At 50.0% G+C, this 18,213-nt stretch overlaps 1 protein-coding gene across 1 annotated transcript in view; it reads left to right on the top strand.

Annotated features, from left to right (window-relative positions):
* Positions 1–18,213, top strand: part of NTNG2 (netrin G2) — a 45,749-nt gene that overhangs the window by 914 nt on the left and 26,622 nt on the right. The window contains exon 2 of the mRNA XM_010164503.2: positions 16,672–17,315. Coding sequence (XP_010162805.1) covers positions 16,672–17,315 — 644 coding nt within the window. The remainder of the gene's footprint in view (positions 1–16,671; positions 17,316–18,213) is intronic.

Here is an 18,213-nt window from a genome sequence, read left to right as displayed (position 1 = left end):
ATTTATAATTCACAAGGCTTTACGTTGTTAAAAAGAGCACAAGGGTCAAAGCAAAGAGCAAACCAGTATGGCTGTAACATCCCCTCCCAAATGTCCTCCAGGATGCTCCCAGCACACATTTAAGGCACAGTGACCAAACCAGTCTGGACTGACAGGGTTTCTACCGGGGCGAGCATTGGACAAAGAATATATTAGCCTATTAGCTGTGATGAGATGGGGAGTTCTCCTCCCTCTAAAGCAGCAGAAGAGGAGACAGGAGTCCTCATTTCTATTGCCAACATTACCCAGACTCAGATACCCCATGCTGTAGTTCCCCACCTAGAAAATGCATGTACACATAGAAAATACCCTTTGCCCAACCAGCCCAAGGCATCTCTTGAAAACCCAAGAGAAAAATGCTGCTTTGATATCAGGAGATGCCAAACACTGATGACCATCAGAACATGCCACCACTATTTATTTACCCAATTCTCTGCAGCCTAAGGGGTCTCATTAGTACCAGGGAAGATATTTTCACTAATTCCCGATAAGTATCAGCTTTTCCTTTTAAAAGATCATTTGAAAAGAAAGATTAAGTCAAAGGTTGCAAATAAAACAGTCAACTATTGATGGGTCAGTCTGGATTTCCATTTATCTGACCGGCTGCAGAAGGATTAAACGACGAACACCAGATTGCTTTCTGCTACATTCACTGCAGCTATTTGCAAACGCTTTCTGGCTAAGGATGCTCCAGACTTCAGTTCCACTGACCTCTGAGGAACAAACAATACAAACTGCAATCAGCTCTCTACATCTCTTGATTCAGTCAATACTGAGCTAAAATCTTTCTATTCTGGGCACCAGCAGTATTTCCTCGTAGCGTATGCCTGCCATGTGCTGTAACACTCGCAAACATCGTGTACGGCCGTGAATGGGAGATACACAAATGCAAAACATGGATTTGCCTTCCTGTCCCTGCCTCACCCCAGGGTGCGTGCCTGGCCCAGCATTCATCTCCCAAAACAGAAACCAGCATTCACAGCAACATCCCCCAGCAATTCCCTGATGAAGAACTGAGCTAAGAACAGGAGTAATAAATCACAAGTTAATTTTTTAGCTTTTTGGAATAGGTTTATGAAATCCCACTGTATTCATGGCCTTTCTCCCCCATCTTGCACCAGCACTGTCCTCTCCAGAGGATTAAAGAGTTTTAAAAATGAAGCCGATGAAGAGCCCCCCTGCTGAGGTGAGTGAGGAGCCCACCCAGCACTTAGTGTGCAGAGCAGGAGATGGCTGCAGGAGAGATCCAGGCTCTGGTCCAGCCTAAGGGCTTGAGCGGCGTGTGCTGGAAGGCCATCAAGGTAAATTTTCACAGCCTCTGTCAGAGAATGACATGTGGCCACTTACTGCTGAGCATCCCCTTACGGTCAGTAGAAAGTAGAATCAGCAAGAAATGGCCTTTCCATTGCTGGTCCTGGGTGGTGACTTGACACCTATTGACGTGCAGAGGATGCGAGCAGAGTTTTGCTACCCCCGCGCAAAGGAAATGCTGGACAAAAATCAATGTTGCTGCCCACTGATCGTTACAACCTCTGAGCCCCGGCCCTTGCTGCACGAGGGGAGGGTTGGTGGCTTGAGTCAACCCTGCGTGGCTCCTTGCCTGCCAACCTGCTCAGATGCCTTTCCCTGTCCTCTTATCCTTTCTCTTCAAGTTTTAATTATTTTTATGTAACAGGTGGGTTCTCGTAGGAGCACGGCCTTCCAGCAGAGAAGTTCTTACAGTAACTATATTGCTTTCTTAGGTGTCTTTCAAAACAGCAGGGTACTGTCCATGCAGTTAAACTAATGTTACTTAGAATTAAGCGCAGCCCAGCAGGACATCTGCACTGCTCAGACAACAGAAATCAAAATTAAAGACACACAAACATCCCTCTGTGCTTAAGGCAGCCAGACAAGAGGGACCTGGGTGATGGCCCCGTGCAGGGCATCGCTGCGGGCAGGCAGAGGAGGAGAGTCCTGGTGAAAGTCAGGACCCTGTAAGACAGCAAGTGTTTCCTACAAGCCTGTGCTGGTACCGAGGAGGCATTGCACAGCCCACAGCATCGCACGCAACGGTTTTAACAACTCTGAGCAGCACTCACAGAGTTCTGCAAAAGGAGGCATCTTGGGGATTGCAGGAATTGTTTGGAGGATGGTCTTTTCTGTTTCATAGCAATTTGAGTCACATCTGGTTGTTCCCTTCTGGTTGGGAAGCATTTTGCTGCTTATTAAAGCCAGGGGTTTTGTTTCTGAACCTTCTCCTGTTCATGTCAATGCTTTTCTGGCAGGGTCACCTGAAAAATGAATTGTTCTTTCCCTCCTGGCAGGGCAGGGGGAGTGGTGGGAGCAGGAAGACAGATGGATAAGTGAATAAAAGTCTGAATGAATCTAAAAGTGTGACTGAAGACTAATAGGGGACAAATCTTTTAACCAAGGATGTCAAGGCACAGGTGAGACTTCAAAGATCACATCCAGGGCATGGCAGGAGCAGTGAAATGCAGATTTCAAATGAGAGGGGTTTGCAGGACAGACACAGCTGGGGAGTGGCAAAGCTGCCTGGGGCAGAGGGGAGACACTGTGTTGCTTCACCATCCCACCCTCCCAGGGAGGAGAAGGATGGCACAGCTGGCAGGGTGCTCCCAGGTATTGAGATATTCTGAGATACTGAAGCACTTTGACACCAAGCAGGGACCTTTAAGAATTTCACTTTCAAGTGTCAGCGTTTTGCACACATGATAAAAAAATATGTAGGTTTTGTGGGCTATTTACACATGGGGGAGCAAGCAAACACCAAAGCCACAAGTCTGAAAGCTCAAGGAGTTTCCAAATCATTCTAGCAAAAGCAAGGTGGGACATACAGGAGAGGTGTCTGGAGCAGCCAGGATAGGAGCTCTTTTTTTTTTTTCCTCCCCAGAGGTGTCAAGACAGTATTTCTTCAGACAAGGTTCTTTGATGCAGGGCCGAGCTCTTAGCCTATATTGATGGGTCAGGGGTATTTTTATTTGGCGTCAGCAGTGTTTCATCAGCTAATAGAGCTTGTTGACTTTGGCACGGGTACATGAAAGGAAAAGGCTTTATTTATTCATTACACATTCAGACAAACTTGTTGTTCAGTTTAATTCTTAGCTAAACTTTCCCGAATGACATGTGGTTACAAGGCTTGTGCTAAAGAACTATTTCTCTTATTAGACTAGATGCTAAAACTGGAAAAAGCAGACAAATTTTGGGCACAGAAACCCTTTTCTCTACTTTCTTAGCCCATCTTATACAACTCTACTCAACCATATCTTCCTACTGTTTAGGCGCAAACAAAGGATTGTGGGTTTGTGAATGATTAAAACTAAAGTCAAAGTTTTTAAAGTTAGAAGGAAAATCGAATTGTTTCAGAGATGCTCTTCCAAAAGTATTTTTTAAAGATGCAGCATGATCTGGTGGTTAAAGGATGGTTTCATCCCTTCTAGTACCCTGAGCAGAGACAAAAATGGATGTTCTCCTTCCTCCTTGAGTAAATCAGCACTGCCCACTGTTGACTGAAAACCCATCTTTGGCCTTAGCAGAGGACTGGGAGTCAGAGCTCCCCTGTGCCCTTCCTTATGGGACCTATGTAGCATTGGGGGTAGTTACTTTGCCATTATGCCAAAATTCAGCAGCAAAAGAAATCCACTCTCCGCTGTCAAATTGTCCGTGACCTTGGTCAGGGTTATGGGGACGGAAAGCTGCATCTTTCTTTTCACATCTGTAACGTGCTAACAGCCCCCCTTCCCCCTTGAACTTTCCAGTACATTAAATTAACATGTGGAAAAAAACTCTTCTTTCCTTTGAAGACAGCCTGGGAAAGGCAACTGCTGCCATTTCCATCTGGATGAAGGTTTCCTAATCCACCCCTTGCACCTATCATGGCATTGCTTTCAAGCATGGGAGAAAGGGCTGGGGCCTTTTGGTTTTATTCCCACCCTTAGTCACTTTTCAGCATCAGTGTCACTGCAGAGAACACTATTTGAAGTAAAGATCAACGACTCCTTGCCCTTGGGGCCAGACCCTTGGATTGCACGTTATTAGCTGCTCAGCAAATTACACACTACTCCTCTTCTACCACAGAGATACTCTAGGAGTGCGGCAGGATCTTAATGTTATAAAAGCAGAGGTTTTACAGACAATGAAAGAATACAATTCAGCTCTAAATTAGAGAGTGCTGAGCAAACAGGATTTCCCCTCACAATCCCTAGCAATTTCCTTAAATGCCCAGTTCGGGATTCATCTTGTTGTAAGGAGGGATGCTGCTCCCCTAACAAGGATCATTTCCACTTGCTGATGGAAAAAAACACAGCGATAAAAATCAAGCTGTCAAGTAGATTTAATTGGTACAGTGAGCAGAAAGTTTACCCCCATCTTGAAAGAGATGGGGAAGAATAAACTGCTTTTAAGAAAAGCTTTGCTCTTCAAAGGGAATAGCATCCAGATGGGAAAAGCTGGAGAGAACTGACTCTGAAGACTTGCTGGGGAGTGTGGCCAGAGCCAGGAGAGCAGCTCTTACACTCACTCATACAACAGCTCCACATACGAGTTTTCCATAATCAGCTTTTGAAGATGAAGGGATTCAGAAAAGTCCTTCATTTTAATTTTTTTAAATTGTATTTTATAGCATAGATATGATCTACCATTAAACTTTAAAAGGAATTCTCCCTCCAGACAACACTGCCTGAGTGGGAAGGAGTGCTCTCCTACCACGCTCTGGTTCCCCTAAGTGAAAGTCCAGTTTTGACCTTAGTTGAGCCTGATTACAGTTTCAGACTCCACTGTTTTCTGCTGACCTCAGCCCCACTCACCAGAAGCAGCCAGACGCCAGCATCCCACCAGTGATGGGGACAGGGTGGTGAGGAGCCAGCAGTCACCTCATGCCCATCTCATACTGTCCCTGCATGGGGGGGAACAGAGCTTACAGCAACACAGTGACGGCTGGGTGGTCCTAAGGTTAGTTAATTCCTCCTCTGACCTAGATGGTGAGCTCCATCAAGCATGAGCAACAGCATCTTGGTGATGCTTGGCTAGCAGAGCCTGAATTTCTGACTTGCTGGAGTTATGCACATGGGCTGTTGCTGACCTGCCTAGTGGGAGTTCGCCACCAAGATGGTGTGAGTACCACTGCTGCTGCCCTCTCCCAGAATCATGAAGGTTGGAAAAGACCTCTAAGATCATCCAGTCCAACCATCAACTCATCACCACCACACCCACTAAACCATATCCCCAAGTGCCACATCTACACGTTTCTTGAACACCTCCAACCACCAACAGGCACCCGCTGAATTATTCCCCTAAAAGAGAGTGTAAAGCAGCAAATACCTGACGCAGCAGACACAGAAGCCCTGATCAGAGGCCGGGGTGGCTGCAGGGGTATCCACCACCCAACTGTGCTCTTCCTGCATGTGCTCTGGGGAAGATGTTCCCCTCTATTTGGGGACCACAGCATGAGAACCTCTGCTCCTTCCCCTTTTCCACCCCCAGCCTCTGCATCCTGCCCTCCCCCATTCAAACTATCAGGGCCTCTCTTACAGAATAAAATATTAATAGCGGCGTAGCAAGCCTCTCTGCAAAGGCTGCATGTATTGAGCTTACAAGGCGCACAAGCTTTTAGAGAGCAGGACACTTTTCCTACTTCCTAAGCATTTTCTTAGTCCTGAATCAATAATGCACTCGGAGCCCAGCACATAGGTCGCTGCTGTTGTGCTTCTGCTGGTAGGGGCTGCATGGGGCTACGGACACGGATACGTCCCTGTAGCAAGATGCAAGGGCTTAATAATCTGGCAGAGAAGGGATGGGGCAGGATCCAAGCAACTTAATTCATAGACAAGCTTCAGGGAAGTGCCCTGGGAAGAGCAAAGCTTGCAACTCTTGCGTACAGAAAGTCTGGGTTTGGAGATGAGCTAAAAAGCAGTCAATGGGATTAAATGCCTGTGTCTTTGAACGCGTGCCCACAGCTGCTGGCTGAGGGCTGTCTGGTTCATCAGCTCCTGATCTCGGGCTCTAGGTCACCCCATAATCCACAAACTTGCAGAAGGAGAGGTTGCAGGGGTGCAGCCCCGGCATGGAGGTGAAGACAAGTGATGGGGTTAGAGCAGCTCACTGGGGGATTAGCAGTTCACAAAGACAGAGCTGCTCAAAAATTATTCCATGGGAGGCCAGGCTGCGGTGATGTGTGTGCGTGTGCCCAGCACAGACAAGATTATCTGCTTAGGAGTGGAATTTTCCAGGCAGCGTTAACCCTTGTGTCACCCACAAATCGGCTGCACATGCATTTTTCGGGGCAAGGTGCTGGGCAGAAGAAGCCAAGCTGTGGCCTGGTCATCCCAAGGCTTTGGAAATGCCAGTGCTGCCCCGAAGTCGCTCTGCAAACAGTGTGCTCAGGGCCCTTCTTGGAGAGGTCACCTGTGGACTGGGCTGATTTCAGTCTGGAAGTTTAAATTCATCGCGTAACCAGATTTTCTGACTGTTTCTGGCTTAGCCAGACCAGGAGGGGATTAGTGTCTGTGCACGAGCAGTGGTGGCTGTGTTGTGAGGGTGGACAGGTGTCATGGGTCAGTCCTTGTGCATGATGAGCAGTATCTCCCTCTGGATCCTCCCTTTGCAGAGAGGATGCCCCCTGCCTGGATGTCAACCTCCTGCAGAGGTTGTACCACCTACGGTGTAAAGATCAGTTCATGGCCTTGACATGGAGGTACTAAGCAGACTATGGGGAGAGTTTCAGAGACAGCATGGGGTGAGAGCAGAGATTTCCTTGACCCTCATGGTTTGTCTTGACCATCACATCAAGATTGGGTGAAGGAGCCACTACTTTGCTCAGCTGCAGGTGCCTGTGGGAGAAAAGTGCAGAAAATCTGCAGAAAAGTGGAGCCTCCAATGCTCCCAGTGAAGCCTGGACCAGCCCCTGAAATCCCTCCCTGCCTCAGTTTGCCCACACCTGGAGACAGGACATTGCAGTGCTACCACATGACCCTGTCTGGCACTCTGATGCTTCCCCACGGCTAGTGGAGAGACGGGCACAGTGCTGAGCTAGGGTGAAATACGGGCGAGATGCTTCTCGAATTCAGAAGCAGGCTGGAGGGGGAAGGGGAAGAGCAGCCGTGAATAAGGGTTGAATCTGTTCTCTGGCGGAGAGATGAGCCCAAGGGAGCCTGAGAGCCTTGAAAGAGCAGCCTGCTGTTCAGTGAATGACTATCTGCTTCAGGCCAAAGGGAAGAGGCAAAAAGCAAAGAAAAATGTCTCGCTGAGCGCGTCCCGGCGTGTTCTCCCTAAGAGCCGTGCCGTGAAGCTGGTGGTGCTGGTTTCTGCTGACTCACACTCTCCTGAATCCCACACGCAGGCAAAGTGTGTCCCATCGCCCGTGCCGAGGGGTGACCTTGCACTTGGACAACCTCCGATCTGGGAGGAAGGGGAAGGAAGTGGAGGAGCAATCAATCCCCCAAACCATGGTGAGGGGACGGGAGACGGAGGGAGTGACATTCGCCTGAGTCAGAATTAGCACCAGATCTGCGGAGGGACCCCATTTCCACTCTATTAATAATTCATTCCAGCTCTGCCTTTACCTGCTCATAAACAGCAAACAGCTTGTTAGCGAGGACAGTTTTCTCCCTTTTGCTGTCTCTGCCCTAATAAGAGCCCCTTGCAGATGGCTGGGGGGAGGGAGGTGGCAAGGAGAGGGCACATGAAAGAGCAAATCACCCCACCAGCCCACCCTGAGCTTCCCATCCCATCCCACCCCACCCCAGTCCCCACAAGGCTCCCTGCCCCAGAGCCCACTGTCCCCCAGCCAGAGCTGCCCTTTCCCTGCGGAGCTGAAGCTGTGAAATGATCCCTCACTGAATCTCAGTTGCCTTGCCAGAACCTGCCTACGCACATGGGCCATTTAAAAACATCTCTTTGGAGGGTGAGCACGAAGAAGGGAGTGATGCCTACAGGGTGTGTGGACCAGGGGTTTGCTGGAGCATTCCTGAACAGCTCTTGGATGGCCCCTAGGAAAACTGTATCCTCTATCACGTGAGAAACCTTCTGGGTTATCTTCTCCTGGTTTTAACCTATCACAAGTATATAAAGCTTCACCAAAGTGGTGTTTAAAAAAAAAAGAAAAAGGGAGAAAACATAATCTTGAAGAAAACTATTAAGATTTCATTTTCAAAAGGCATATTTTGCATTCAGACATCTCCCAGCATCCTGGCAGTCAATGCAGCAGCACTGTCCTGGTTGGGGACCCTCCCCTGCACCCCAAAATGGTGCGGGCAAAGCTGTTCCAAAGATATTTGCTGGGTTCAAGTCACAGACATGCTGCGGGGAAATCCCGCTCGAGCATGGGGGGAATAGGGTAATTAGTGCCAGAGAAGCAGATCCTGGCTGGGCAGCTCCACGTGGCCTCCCCACAACTCCCAATGTCCCCCAATGTCCCCATGGCATCAAGCAAGGAGGACACAGACCTTCACAGGGCTGTTTGGTTCAAAAGGGGCCTTGTATTTCTCCTCAATTATCTCCATGCTCCCAGCCATGTCTGCCAGTGAGTTATGCCACTTGCCAGCTGTTGGAAATAATCGCTGTAAATTAATTACGGTTGTTTCACCCTTCTGATCCCTCCCAACCCATGAACAGAGTGAAAATTAATTGTCAGAGAGTATTTCCAGTTCTCTGGGAACCCCATCTTAGCCACTGGCAGGTTATGGTTTATGCCCTGAAGCATGAGATTTAATTACCCACAAATGTTATTTTTGATCATAAAATCACCTTGTCTTTTCACAAATCCAGATAGAGCTGTTGACCCCGCAGGTCAGAAGCAGCAAGAGTGAAAATACCCCATAATGACATTAGGGCAAGCCTGTGTTTTCTTCTGGGTAAATACGACTCTGTTAGGGAAATTTTTTTTCATCCTGGAGGCATTATTGGAAGAAAAACCTTGGAAGTTTCCTGAAATACGTATCACTTGGTGTGGCCCTTGTTAGAAATTTTTGTTGCAGAAAATAGGTTTAGCTCTGTATCAGTGGGGGCGATAAAGGTGGTTGTCACCAGTGCTGGGTTGGGGATGGCATCTTCCCCACTTGGTGGGTTATTTCCTGGTGCTGGATCATGGTGCTGACAGGCACCAGAGTGAACCCCAGCCCTGGCCGGGATGGGGACAGAGATCCCTGCGAAGCCCCAGCAGAGCCAGGGCAGCCGGAGCAGGGGATGGAGGAGAAGCAAAGCCCCACAGCTCAATCCCAGCATGAGTTGGGGGAACTTGGCTGAGCGTAAAGAAGCAGGAAAGCAAACGCAGAGAGATGATCCTTTCAGCTTTATCCCTGAGCAAGTGGATCCAACTTGGTGCTGGGCGGGGAAAGGGAGCGGGAGGAAATAAAACTTAGTGGGGAATGTGTGCCCAAGGACACATGCGGAGGACAGGCAGGGATGGAGTGGGCTGGACTCTGCTCCCCTGCGCTGGTCAGGGACCCCCAGCTCCCATGGCCATCAGTCCTCCCCGTGATGGACAGGTTGTTCACGGCAGGGGAGGCTGCAGGACATCCACGGTGGCATTTGTCCATGGTGGGGACATTAGCAGGGCAGGAGGGATCAGGTGCACATGAGGATTTTGCCAATGCAGTTGTTTTGCAGGATCTGGAGGAAATTTGATACGAACGGAAGGACTTTCTTTGTTGCTGTGCAAGGCAACGCAGGGACTTTGTGAACCTCATCAGCTAACAAAAGCACAAAATCAAAGGCAGGGTCGTAGGTGCCTTATGAGAAGCAGAAGGGCCTTGGAATGCATCTGAGAGCTCCTTAAGCATTGCAGCTGGACAGGGTGGACATTAAGAAAGGTATTGTCCCCTCCTGGGTAGAAGTGGAGGTTCACACTGAGGTTTCCTCAGCTATGAGCACTCCCAAGAAGGAGGGAGGGAGGTTTCTGTGCCATCGCCTGCCCCACTAAAATTACTCCAACAGCCACCCAACCTGCAGATCAGCAAAATGGTGCTTCCACGCAAGGATGTTTTTCTCCTGAATTACTTGTGCCACTCAACAAAACTGGATGAACGCCTACAGATAAAGGTGGTGGCACCATACAAATGCTCCTCACCTACGGCCCCCAGCCCCAACCATCATCAGCACTTACAATAGAACCTGGAGACACCCAAGGTCTGAGAGCTCCCTGGTTTGGTTTGAAAGCCAGTTCTTGGGGAAAAAACCTTCTACAGAAGAAATGACCCAGGAGAAACCCACCTAACAGCATAGATCTTTGTGCCAAAGAGAAGCATTTAACTTTCTTCCCGTTTAATAAAAATCTTCCTGTAAAAAATCCAAGGATTTCCTCCTCCTGACTTAAAAAATACAAATTTGGCTTTCTGAAACTAGTCTAAGTTGTGAAGACCTTGCTGTTACTCTTATTAGGAGACTGGTTGTAATTAAAAACAAGTTGATCTCAGGGTGACCTAGGTTTTATCAGAGGCCTTGGCTTAAACAACCCAATTTCATCAAGCAGAAGAGACCCCTGAAAGCAAAGCAACTCCAGGGGGGTGTCCTGGGCCAAGACATCATTAAACAAATCACACTGGGTTACGAGAGCTGTGATGAGCATCCTTGGCTGAGCAGTACAAACTTTCACACCATCTACTTATTTTTCCTTGCTCTTGGGGAGTTTTTTTCCCCTTTAATATTATTCTTTTTATTTTTTTTCTTCATTGTGTAGTTAGTGGTTGCAATTGCTTTCCAGCTTCGCTTTGGCATGGAGATCTCCTAAAAGCTGCAGTTGTGTTTCTGTGCAGCTTTCACCATTCATAACAGATGTCTCGTTTGTTTAAAATATTCAACAGATTAATCATTAATCAAGTAATTTCACCTACAAAAATATACAATTTTATGCTATGAGGCTTAAAAATGGCATTATCCACTAGGGAAAAAAAAAGGCAAAACAACTTTGTGGGCTCATTAAGAGCCCTAGAAACCAGCCGGGCTTTGTAAAACTGGGGCCTTTTATTGTGGCTGTTTCCCCCCATTCCCTCCCTCCCTCCCTCCCCAGCAAGGTGGGGAGCGGCTTCACTGCCGCATCCTGGATTCCTGTCATTGTGCCTTGTCAGAGCGATATCTCATTTCTTAAGAAATCCTCCTCAAGCAGCAAGTCACTGCTCTCACCTTCAGAAAGTCCTTTTTGCAGCATTTCTGCCCAGTGCTGACCCCAGCCCAGCACCGAGAGGAGGCAAAACCCAAGGGCTGGATCTGCAGTCACCAGGACTGGAACACGTTTCCAGATATTTGCCCCATGGAGGCACAATCCTGCTGTGATGCCATTTGTTGGGACAACTTGTCCTCACTGTGGCTTTTGCAATTTGCCCCCAGGGCTTTGGCCCTTTGGGTTGAGCTGGGGCTAAGGAAGACTGCAATGCTCTTCAGTGCACCCTCAAGAAATGAGCAACCAGAAGAGCACGTTGGAGAGATGGAAACCTGCAACGTCTCATTGCCATGAGGACACTCACAACTGATGTAATAGTGCGAGACTCAAAGTGATCTGGTTTATTTTAAGCTCGTTGAGACCAAGTTGGCCTGGCTAATGCATTCTGACTTTTCGATTGAAGACGTAAATATCTTGAGACTTTGGACACATGGTTTGTAAGAGGAAACCAGATTCAAAAATAATACCTGGAATTGTTTCAACAGGGCTATAACTGATCTTACCAGGACCAATGGAGCAGCCAAAGTACGGCCATCTGTTTCCGCTCCCCCCTGCCCTCCCAGCTGACTTCAAACCACCCTCCATCAACAGAAAATGCATTGAGCATCCCGTGGAGGAAGGACAATTCAATAAACCTAAAACCAAAAAGGAACACTTCATTTTAGCAGAGGAAGTCGTAGTGGCATGACTCACTCAGTGGCTTTTGAGGGTCTCCCCCACCTTTCAGCACTGTCACTTAGAGGTTATTTTTGCATTTGCCCTGTTACTACCACACAGTTCTTGAGCCATGTGCCACTCCAGAGCATCAGGGTGGTTAAGGACATCTTTGGGTTTGCTGCTGCTGAGCTGAGCGTGCTTACAGACTGGAGTGTACAGGAGCATCAGGGATTGCGCCCCTCCATTCCCTGCTCTCTGGGATGAGCATATGGGGGACAAGCAGAGCTTTGGCTCCACTTCTCCCTGCTCTTGACCCGCCAGGTCCCCTGCCAGGGACATGCCTGGCTGGCTCTCTCCCTCCAGACGGGACACCGGGAGAGGCATTGAGCTTGTCAGACTCGGTTGCTTCCCTCACTGCTCCTGGGAAACCTGCCCCACCTCCCACTCTGGCCACCCTTTCCTGGTCTGGTAATGTTTTCTTATTGTGGTCAAAGAGTCACAGAATCATTAAGGTTGCAAAAGACCTCTAAGATCACTCAGTCCAACCGTCAACTCATCACCACCATGCCCACTAAACCATATGCCCGAGTGCACATCTACATATTTCTTGAACACCTCCAGGGATGGTGACTCCGCTTCCCTGGGCAGCTGAGTCCTTCCCTTTGTGTAGTTTGGCCACTGCTTGAGGAAGCCTCCAAAGAAAAACCTCGATAGGAGCATCATCCCTAGCCCTAAAGGTGAAGCTGGCCAGTGTGTCCACACTGGGGACAGCTCTAGTAGCAAATACTCAGTGGAGAGTCATCTTGAGGGCTTTGGCAAGAGTGCTCTTGCCAGGATGGCTCCATGCGGGCAGGCTCCTGCTCGTACAGAGCTGCTCTGAGCAGGAAGACAGGTTTATCAGGGAGTTTTGAGCTGCTTCAAGCCAATTCCCCACCAGAGCCCCCCAAGACACTGCACTGCTGCCCCTCCTTCAGACAGGAGGTAGAAAAGGACCTCCAGGATGGTCTTTTCAGGACTGTCCTATTAAACCATCTGTATGACCACATTGGCAGTAGGACCATACTTCAACACAATATGTTGCCTCAGCACAGGAAATGTGCTCAAAGCCCCCAGCTCTTCAGCTGATGGGGATTTTTCTTCCTTTTCCACCAGCCACCGCTGTAAAGCTGCGCTAAGAGGCAGCTCCATCCCCCAGCAGGAAGCTGTGTCTCATTAGCAGAGATAAACAATTCCTCTGAACGTGACGAGTCAGGAGAGCATATTAAATATGTCAATATCTTAGGGTTTTTAAATCCTTGCTCCAGAACAGTGTGTCACAGCAGGAGAGGACCCCCCCCAGTGCAGGTCAGAGCCGACACACACCCCAGCTGGCATCTCCTTTTGCTCAGGGCATCTCCCCTGCTTTGGGAGGGGAGTGGGGAGCACCTGGGCAGGTGTCCTCACCCCTCAACCTGACCTACCCAAGCAAGCCTGAGCACTCCATTGATTTCCCTTGCTCAGTTGGCACAGCTGCAAGCAAGTGAAAAATAATAAAAAGTATCCAGCCATTTGCTTTTAAAACATCCACCGAAGTATCTGTTTAGTACCCTCCCTGCTCCGGGGATGGGCACCGCACCGGAGCTCAGCAGCTCCGACTGCAGCCCTTCCTCCCAGAGCACACGGAGACGGCTAAAGCCACACGCCACTCACATTAAGGCTGTAACAGGAGGAGCAAATCCCACCACAGCACTCAAAGCTTTACCATCAGGCACATCTGAGAGCGTGAAAATGTTGAGAACAGTCTGAGTTTTGCCCCGTTTTATCAACTGGTTTCTGCTGCTTTCCCTGGCAGCCCCATGCACAGACACGACAAGTCATGCTTTATTTACAGGAGTCCCCTTTCCTCCCCAAGGCCACCGCCACATCCCCTGCAAAGGAGCCTGGTGCTCACGTACAGATCAGCCGCTCGCTATTTTGTTGTATCCCCGCTGGTGGCGGAGCAGCCTTCTGCCTTATTTACAGTGTGCTGCTCACATGCTGCTCAGAAGACAGAATTATTTACATCCTCCTGAGCTTTTCTAGGCTCCTCAGCACTGTGGCCTCCGCTCACTGTACAAACAATTCAGCGTGTATCTCCGAGCGGCGTGGAGGCACCGAAGGCCCATTTGATAGACATGGAGTAGAGAAGCCATAAGTAGTTCCCAGGACTTGTGGTTGCCCAACTGGAGGTGGCAAAGCCCAGAAAGCACCTCATGTTACACAGCAGTTTCCATGTTTAAAGCACAGAACCACTTTGCACCCGAGAGCATCAATTTACACAAACCAGATCCCCGTCTCTGCTTTCAGAGACTCATAGGCTGGTTCGAGTTGGGAGGGACCTTTCAAACTCATCTAGTCCAACCCCCCTGCAGTGAGCGGGGACGTCTTCAATCAGACCAGGTTGCTCAGAGCCCCATCCAACCTGACCCAGAATGTTTCCAGGGATGGGGCTTCTACCATCTCTCTGGGCAACCTGGGCCAGGGTTTCACCACTCTCAGCATAAAAAATTTCTTCCTTACATCTAGTCTGAATCTCTCCTCCTTTAGTTTAAAGCCATGACCCCTTGTCCTATTGCTACAGGCCCTGCTAAAAAGTCTGTCCCCATCTTTCTTATAGACCCCCGTACTGTATGGCCACTAGAAGGTCTTCCTGGAGCCTCTTTTTTTCCAGGCTGAACAACCCCAACTCTCCCAGCCTGTCCTCATAGCAGAGCTGTTCCATCCCTCTGATCATTTTTGTGTCCCTCCTCTGGACCCATTACACCAGTGTCTTTCTTGCACTGAGGACTCCAGAGGTGGTAGCCCTTTTGCCCAGGACATACACAGATCACACTAACAGCAGGTCACAAGCACTTAGAGACTCCAACAGATTCCCAGGTCAAATCAAGCCCATGGTGCAGGATCAGTCCCCAGTGCCACAGACACAGGAGCAGCCTCTTCCCACACTTTCCCATGCTCACAACAGAGCTGTGCCAGCCCTGGCACACAACCAGCCTGCACAGACCCCAGTCCTGCACCTCGTCTGTTTGAGCTCCAGTTACCAGCACCAGCTCCCTGCACAGTCTGGGTGCTGCAGACAGTCCCCGAGGCTGGGCAGGAGCTTCTGACCATGCACAAAGCATTCACAAACCAAACCACAAACCCGGCTCAGTCTTACCTTGCAAGTCCACTGTGCTCTGGAGGGCCAGGCCTTACACCCCAGCAGACTCCTCATCTCCACCCATCAGCTCTGAGCAGCTCCAGCTGCTTTATCACCTCCTCCCCTGCCAGGTGGCTCTGCCTCCCTGATGAGGGTCCCACCACTGTCCTACCAATCCCTCTCCCTCCCTCATCCTCTGGATTTTGAGTCCTAGAGGGAGGTAAAGTGACAGCAGAGAGATGCTTCCTGTGCAAAAAAAGATTTACAGTGTCTTGCAGAGGTTTTTTTGTGGACGGTACCTACTATAACACAGCCCTGCATCATCCCCAAAGCAGGTCTGACCCACACGCTCCTGGAGGCAGGGGCTGCAAAGCAAGTAATGATGGGCTTTAACACACATGTAGATGAGCAATAAACCCATTGGCACAGCTAACCCTGATGCCCACCTCCAAAACTTCAACATTTGGGGTGTGACCTTGATGATATGTCCTGCTCAGCACATGTGGATGTGTCCGTGTGTCCCTGCAAAACATGCAAGCTTGGCTGTGTGCTGTCACTTGTGGGCAAAATGGGATGGCTGGACCTTTTCTCCCATTGCCCAGGCCTGCAGGCAACCAGTGACATAGCAGTGGACGTTGTCACCTGGATGGGAAGAGCCACCCTTCCCACCGTGGTCCTCACCGCGGGTGAGGACCGTTGCATCTCCTGCCCGCAGCTAGGGAAGAGAGTGTGGCTTGGGAAGCGCCTGTCCCTGCAGGCAGCAGGGCTGCCAGGCACAGCCACCTAACTCTGCTTCTGCAAAGACAGAAGTTACCTGAAGTCCCCTTCTATTTGCCAGGGACTAAGGGTGCCTGGACAAGCAGCATGTGGCTGGTGACAGTGTTTAGGCTGCAGGAGTCCTGGGCCCCTTCTGGGCACTTGGCAGGTGGGCACAGAGCCACCTGCCCCATTCCCTTCCCGATCCCCTGTCAGCTCAGCTGCTGGTTAGTTTGGGGAGGTTGAAATGAGGAGTGACCAGCAATGGTCATCACATCAGACTGAGAGGGTGCACCCTAAGCACCCCCGCTCTGCTTGTCCCCAAGGTTGGGGTGATGTCCTGGAGACAGTGGTGACACTGGGAACATATCTGCTCTCTGCTACCACCCAGTCCTGTCCCAGCTCAGAGCTGGGGAAATTGGGTTTCCCTCCAATAGCCGTGCTCGGAGGCACTGTGGGACGGTGTGTCCCCAGCCTGTTCAGCACCAGGAGCAGTGAGAGGCTTGGATGTGCTATGGGGGTTCTTGCAAGGGAGCGGGGTGAACATGGCTTTCTGTAGGCTTGTAACTCAGCCAATCTTAAACAAAGTTCTTGGGGACCATCTCAGGGAAAGTGCTTTCTATGAAAATTGCCCCCATGCCAAATTGAAAGGCCCTTTCCCAAAAGGCCTTTCAAAGGAAACAGCTCAGCTGTTCTTATAGTGACGGCAAAGCCACATCTTTCTGTCTTAAATTTCTGCTCAGAAACAGCATCATTCAAAGCCAGATCCCCAGCATATTCCAGTTCAGCCCAGCAGTTAATGTTTGACACAAGCAGCTAAAACCAGGGCCAGTGATGGTGTGAGCTCAGCCACATGCCCACGATGCCCAGGTGTTGCCTTCTTCTCTCGTGACTGTTGTTGTTGTTCCAGGAGAACCCATACCTGTGCAGCGACGAGTGTGATGCCTCCAATCCGGACTTGGCCCACCCGCCAAAACTCATGTTTGACAATGAAGATGAAGGGCTGGCCACGTACTGGCAGAGTGTGACGTGGCGTCGGTACCCAGAGCCGCTGTTGGCCAACATCACACTGTCCTGGAACAAGAGCATTGAGCTAACAGATGACATTGTGATAACCTTTGAGTACGGCCGACCCACCATCATGATGCTGGAGAAGTCGCTGGACAATGGGAGGACTTGGCACCCGTACCAATATTACGCAGATGACTGCATGGAGGCCTTCAGCATGCCAGCACGGAGGGTCCGGGACCTCTCCACCACCAGTGCCAACAGGGTCATCTGCACAGAGGAGTATTCCCGCTGGGTGGGCTCCAAAAAAGAGAAGACCGTCCGTTTTGAGGTGAGGGACCGCTTTGCCATCTTTGCTGGCCCCGACCTCAAGAACACGGACAACTTGTACACCCGGCTGGAGAGCGCCAAAGGGCTCAAGGACTTCTTCACTGTGACTGACCTGCGGATGAGGCTGCTGAGACCGGCCCTGGGGGGCACCTACGTGCAGAGAGAGAACTTGTACAAGTACTTCTATGCCATCTCCAACATTGAAGTCACCGGCAGGTAATGGCTGCTGTATTTCTTTGGGTGTGTCTTCTCGGAGGGATGAGAAGAGTGTTACTGCTAGAAAACAGCCATCAGCGTTTCTGTCTGCTGATAGGATTATCAGTGTTTCTCCCTCTAATACCCTTTCTCCTCAGGCAGGGCAGCATTGGTAATAAAACAGATGTGTCCTTGCAGGGAATGGCTGGGGCACCTCCAAGGCTGTGTCTGAGAAGGGCTGTGTCCTCCTAGAGCCAGCGTGGTGGGAGCTGAGAGATGGCTTGGATGGATGGTTGGGGTCTGAGCTCCCTGGCAGATACCCTGTCCCCAGCTGTGCAAACACAGCCAACCTCTGCCCAAAAACCTCAGGGGTGATGCTAGTGGGTCCAGGGGAGTAAGGAATGAGGCTCACCCCACTAAGCTCCGTCTCATGGCCAGTACAAGCAGGATGAGCCATCCGGAGTCAATCCTGCACCCCCGGAGCAGCCCCAGCTCCGGCAGACAAAGTTTAGGGTGAGAGTAAACCCCTCGACAGATCTGGGGCAGGGGAAAGCAGGAGGGGGTTTGTTTCTCCTGGTTTTTGTTTTTCATTTCTCTGTACGATGCCATATGCTACGTTATGACATCAACTGAAAAAGCAAAGTAAGGTGGAAAAATGCCGAGATGGCTAATTTCCCACCCAGCTTGTGGATTCAGCTTGTGCGAGACTTACAGGCAAGAGGGGAAAAATCTCCCCATCACCCTCCCCTTGCTAATGAGAATCACCACAGCGACAGAGGAGCCGTTTGTATCGGTTCCAAACTGTTTGCTTCTGAGACTTGCAAGCAAAAAATGCTTCGCAGGTGCCACCGAGAGTGGCTTTGAACAGCCTCCAAGGGGAAGGAAGCTGCAGTGAGGGATGGGAGAGCCTTTGCTCTCG

Source organism: Antrostomus carolinensis, unplaced genomic scaffold (genome assembly GCF_000700745.2).
Source record: "Antrostomus carolinensis isolate BGI_N321 unplaced genomic scaffold, ASM70074v2 scaffold11493, whole genome shotgun sequence".
NCBI classification, from domain to species: Eukaryota; Metazoa; Chordata; class Aves; order Caprimulgiformes; family Caprimulgidae; genus Antrostomus; species Antrostomus carolinensis.
Note: the sequence above shows the minus strand (reverse complement) of the source record. Positions and strands in the feature narration are given on the sequence as shown.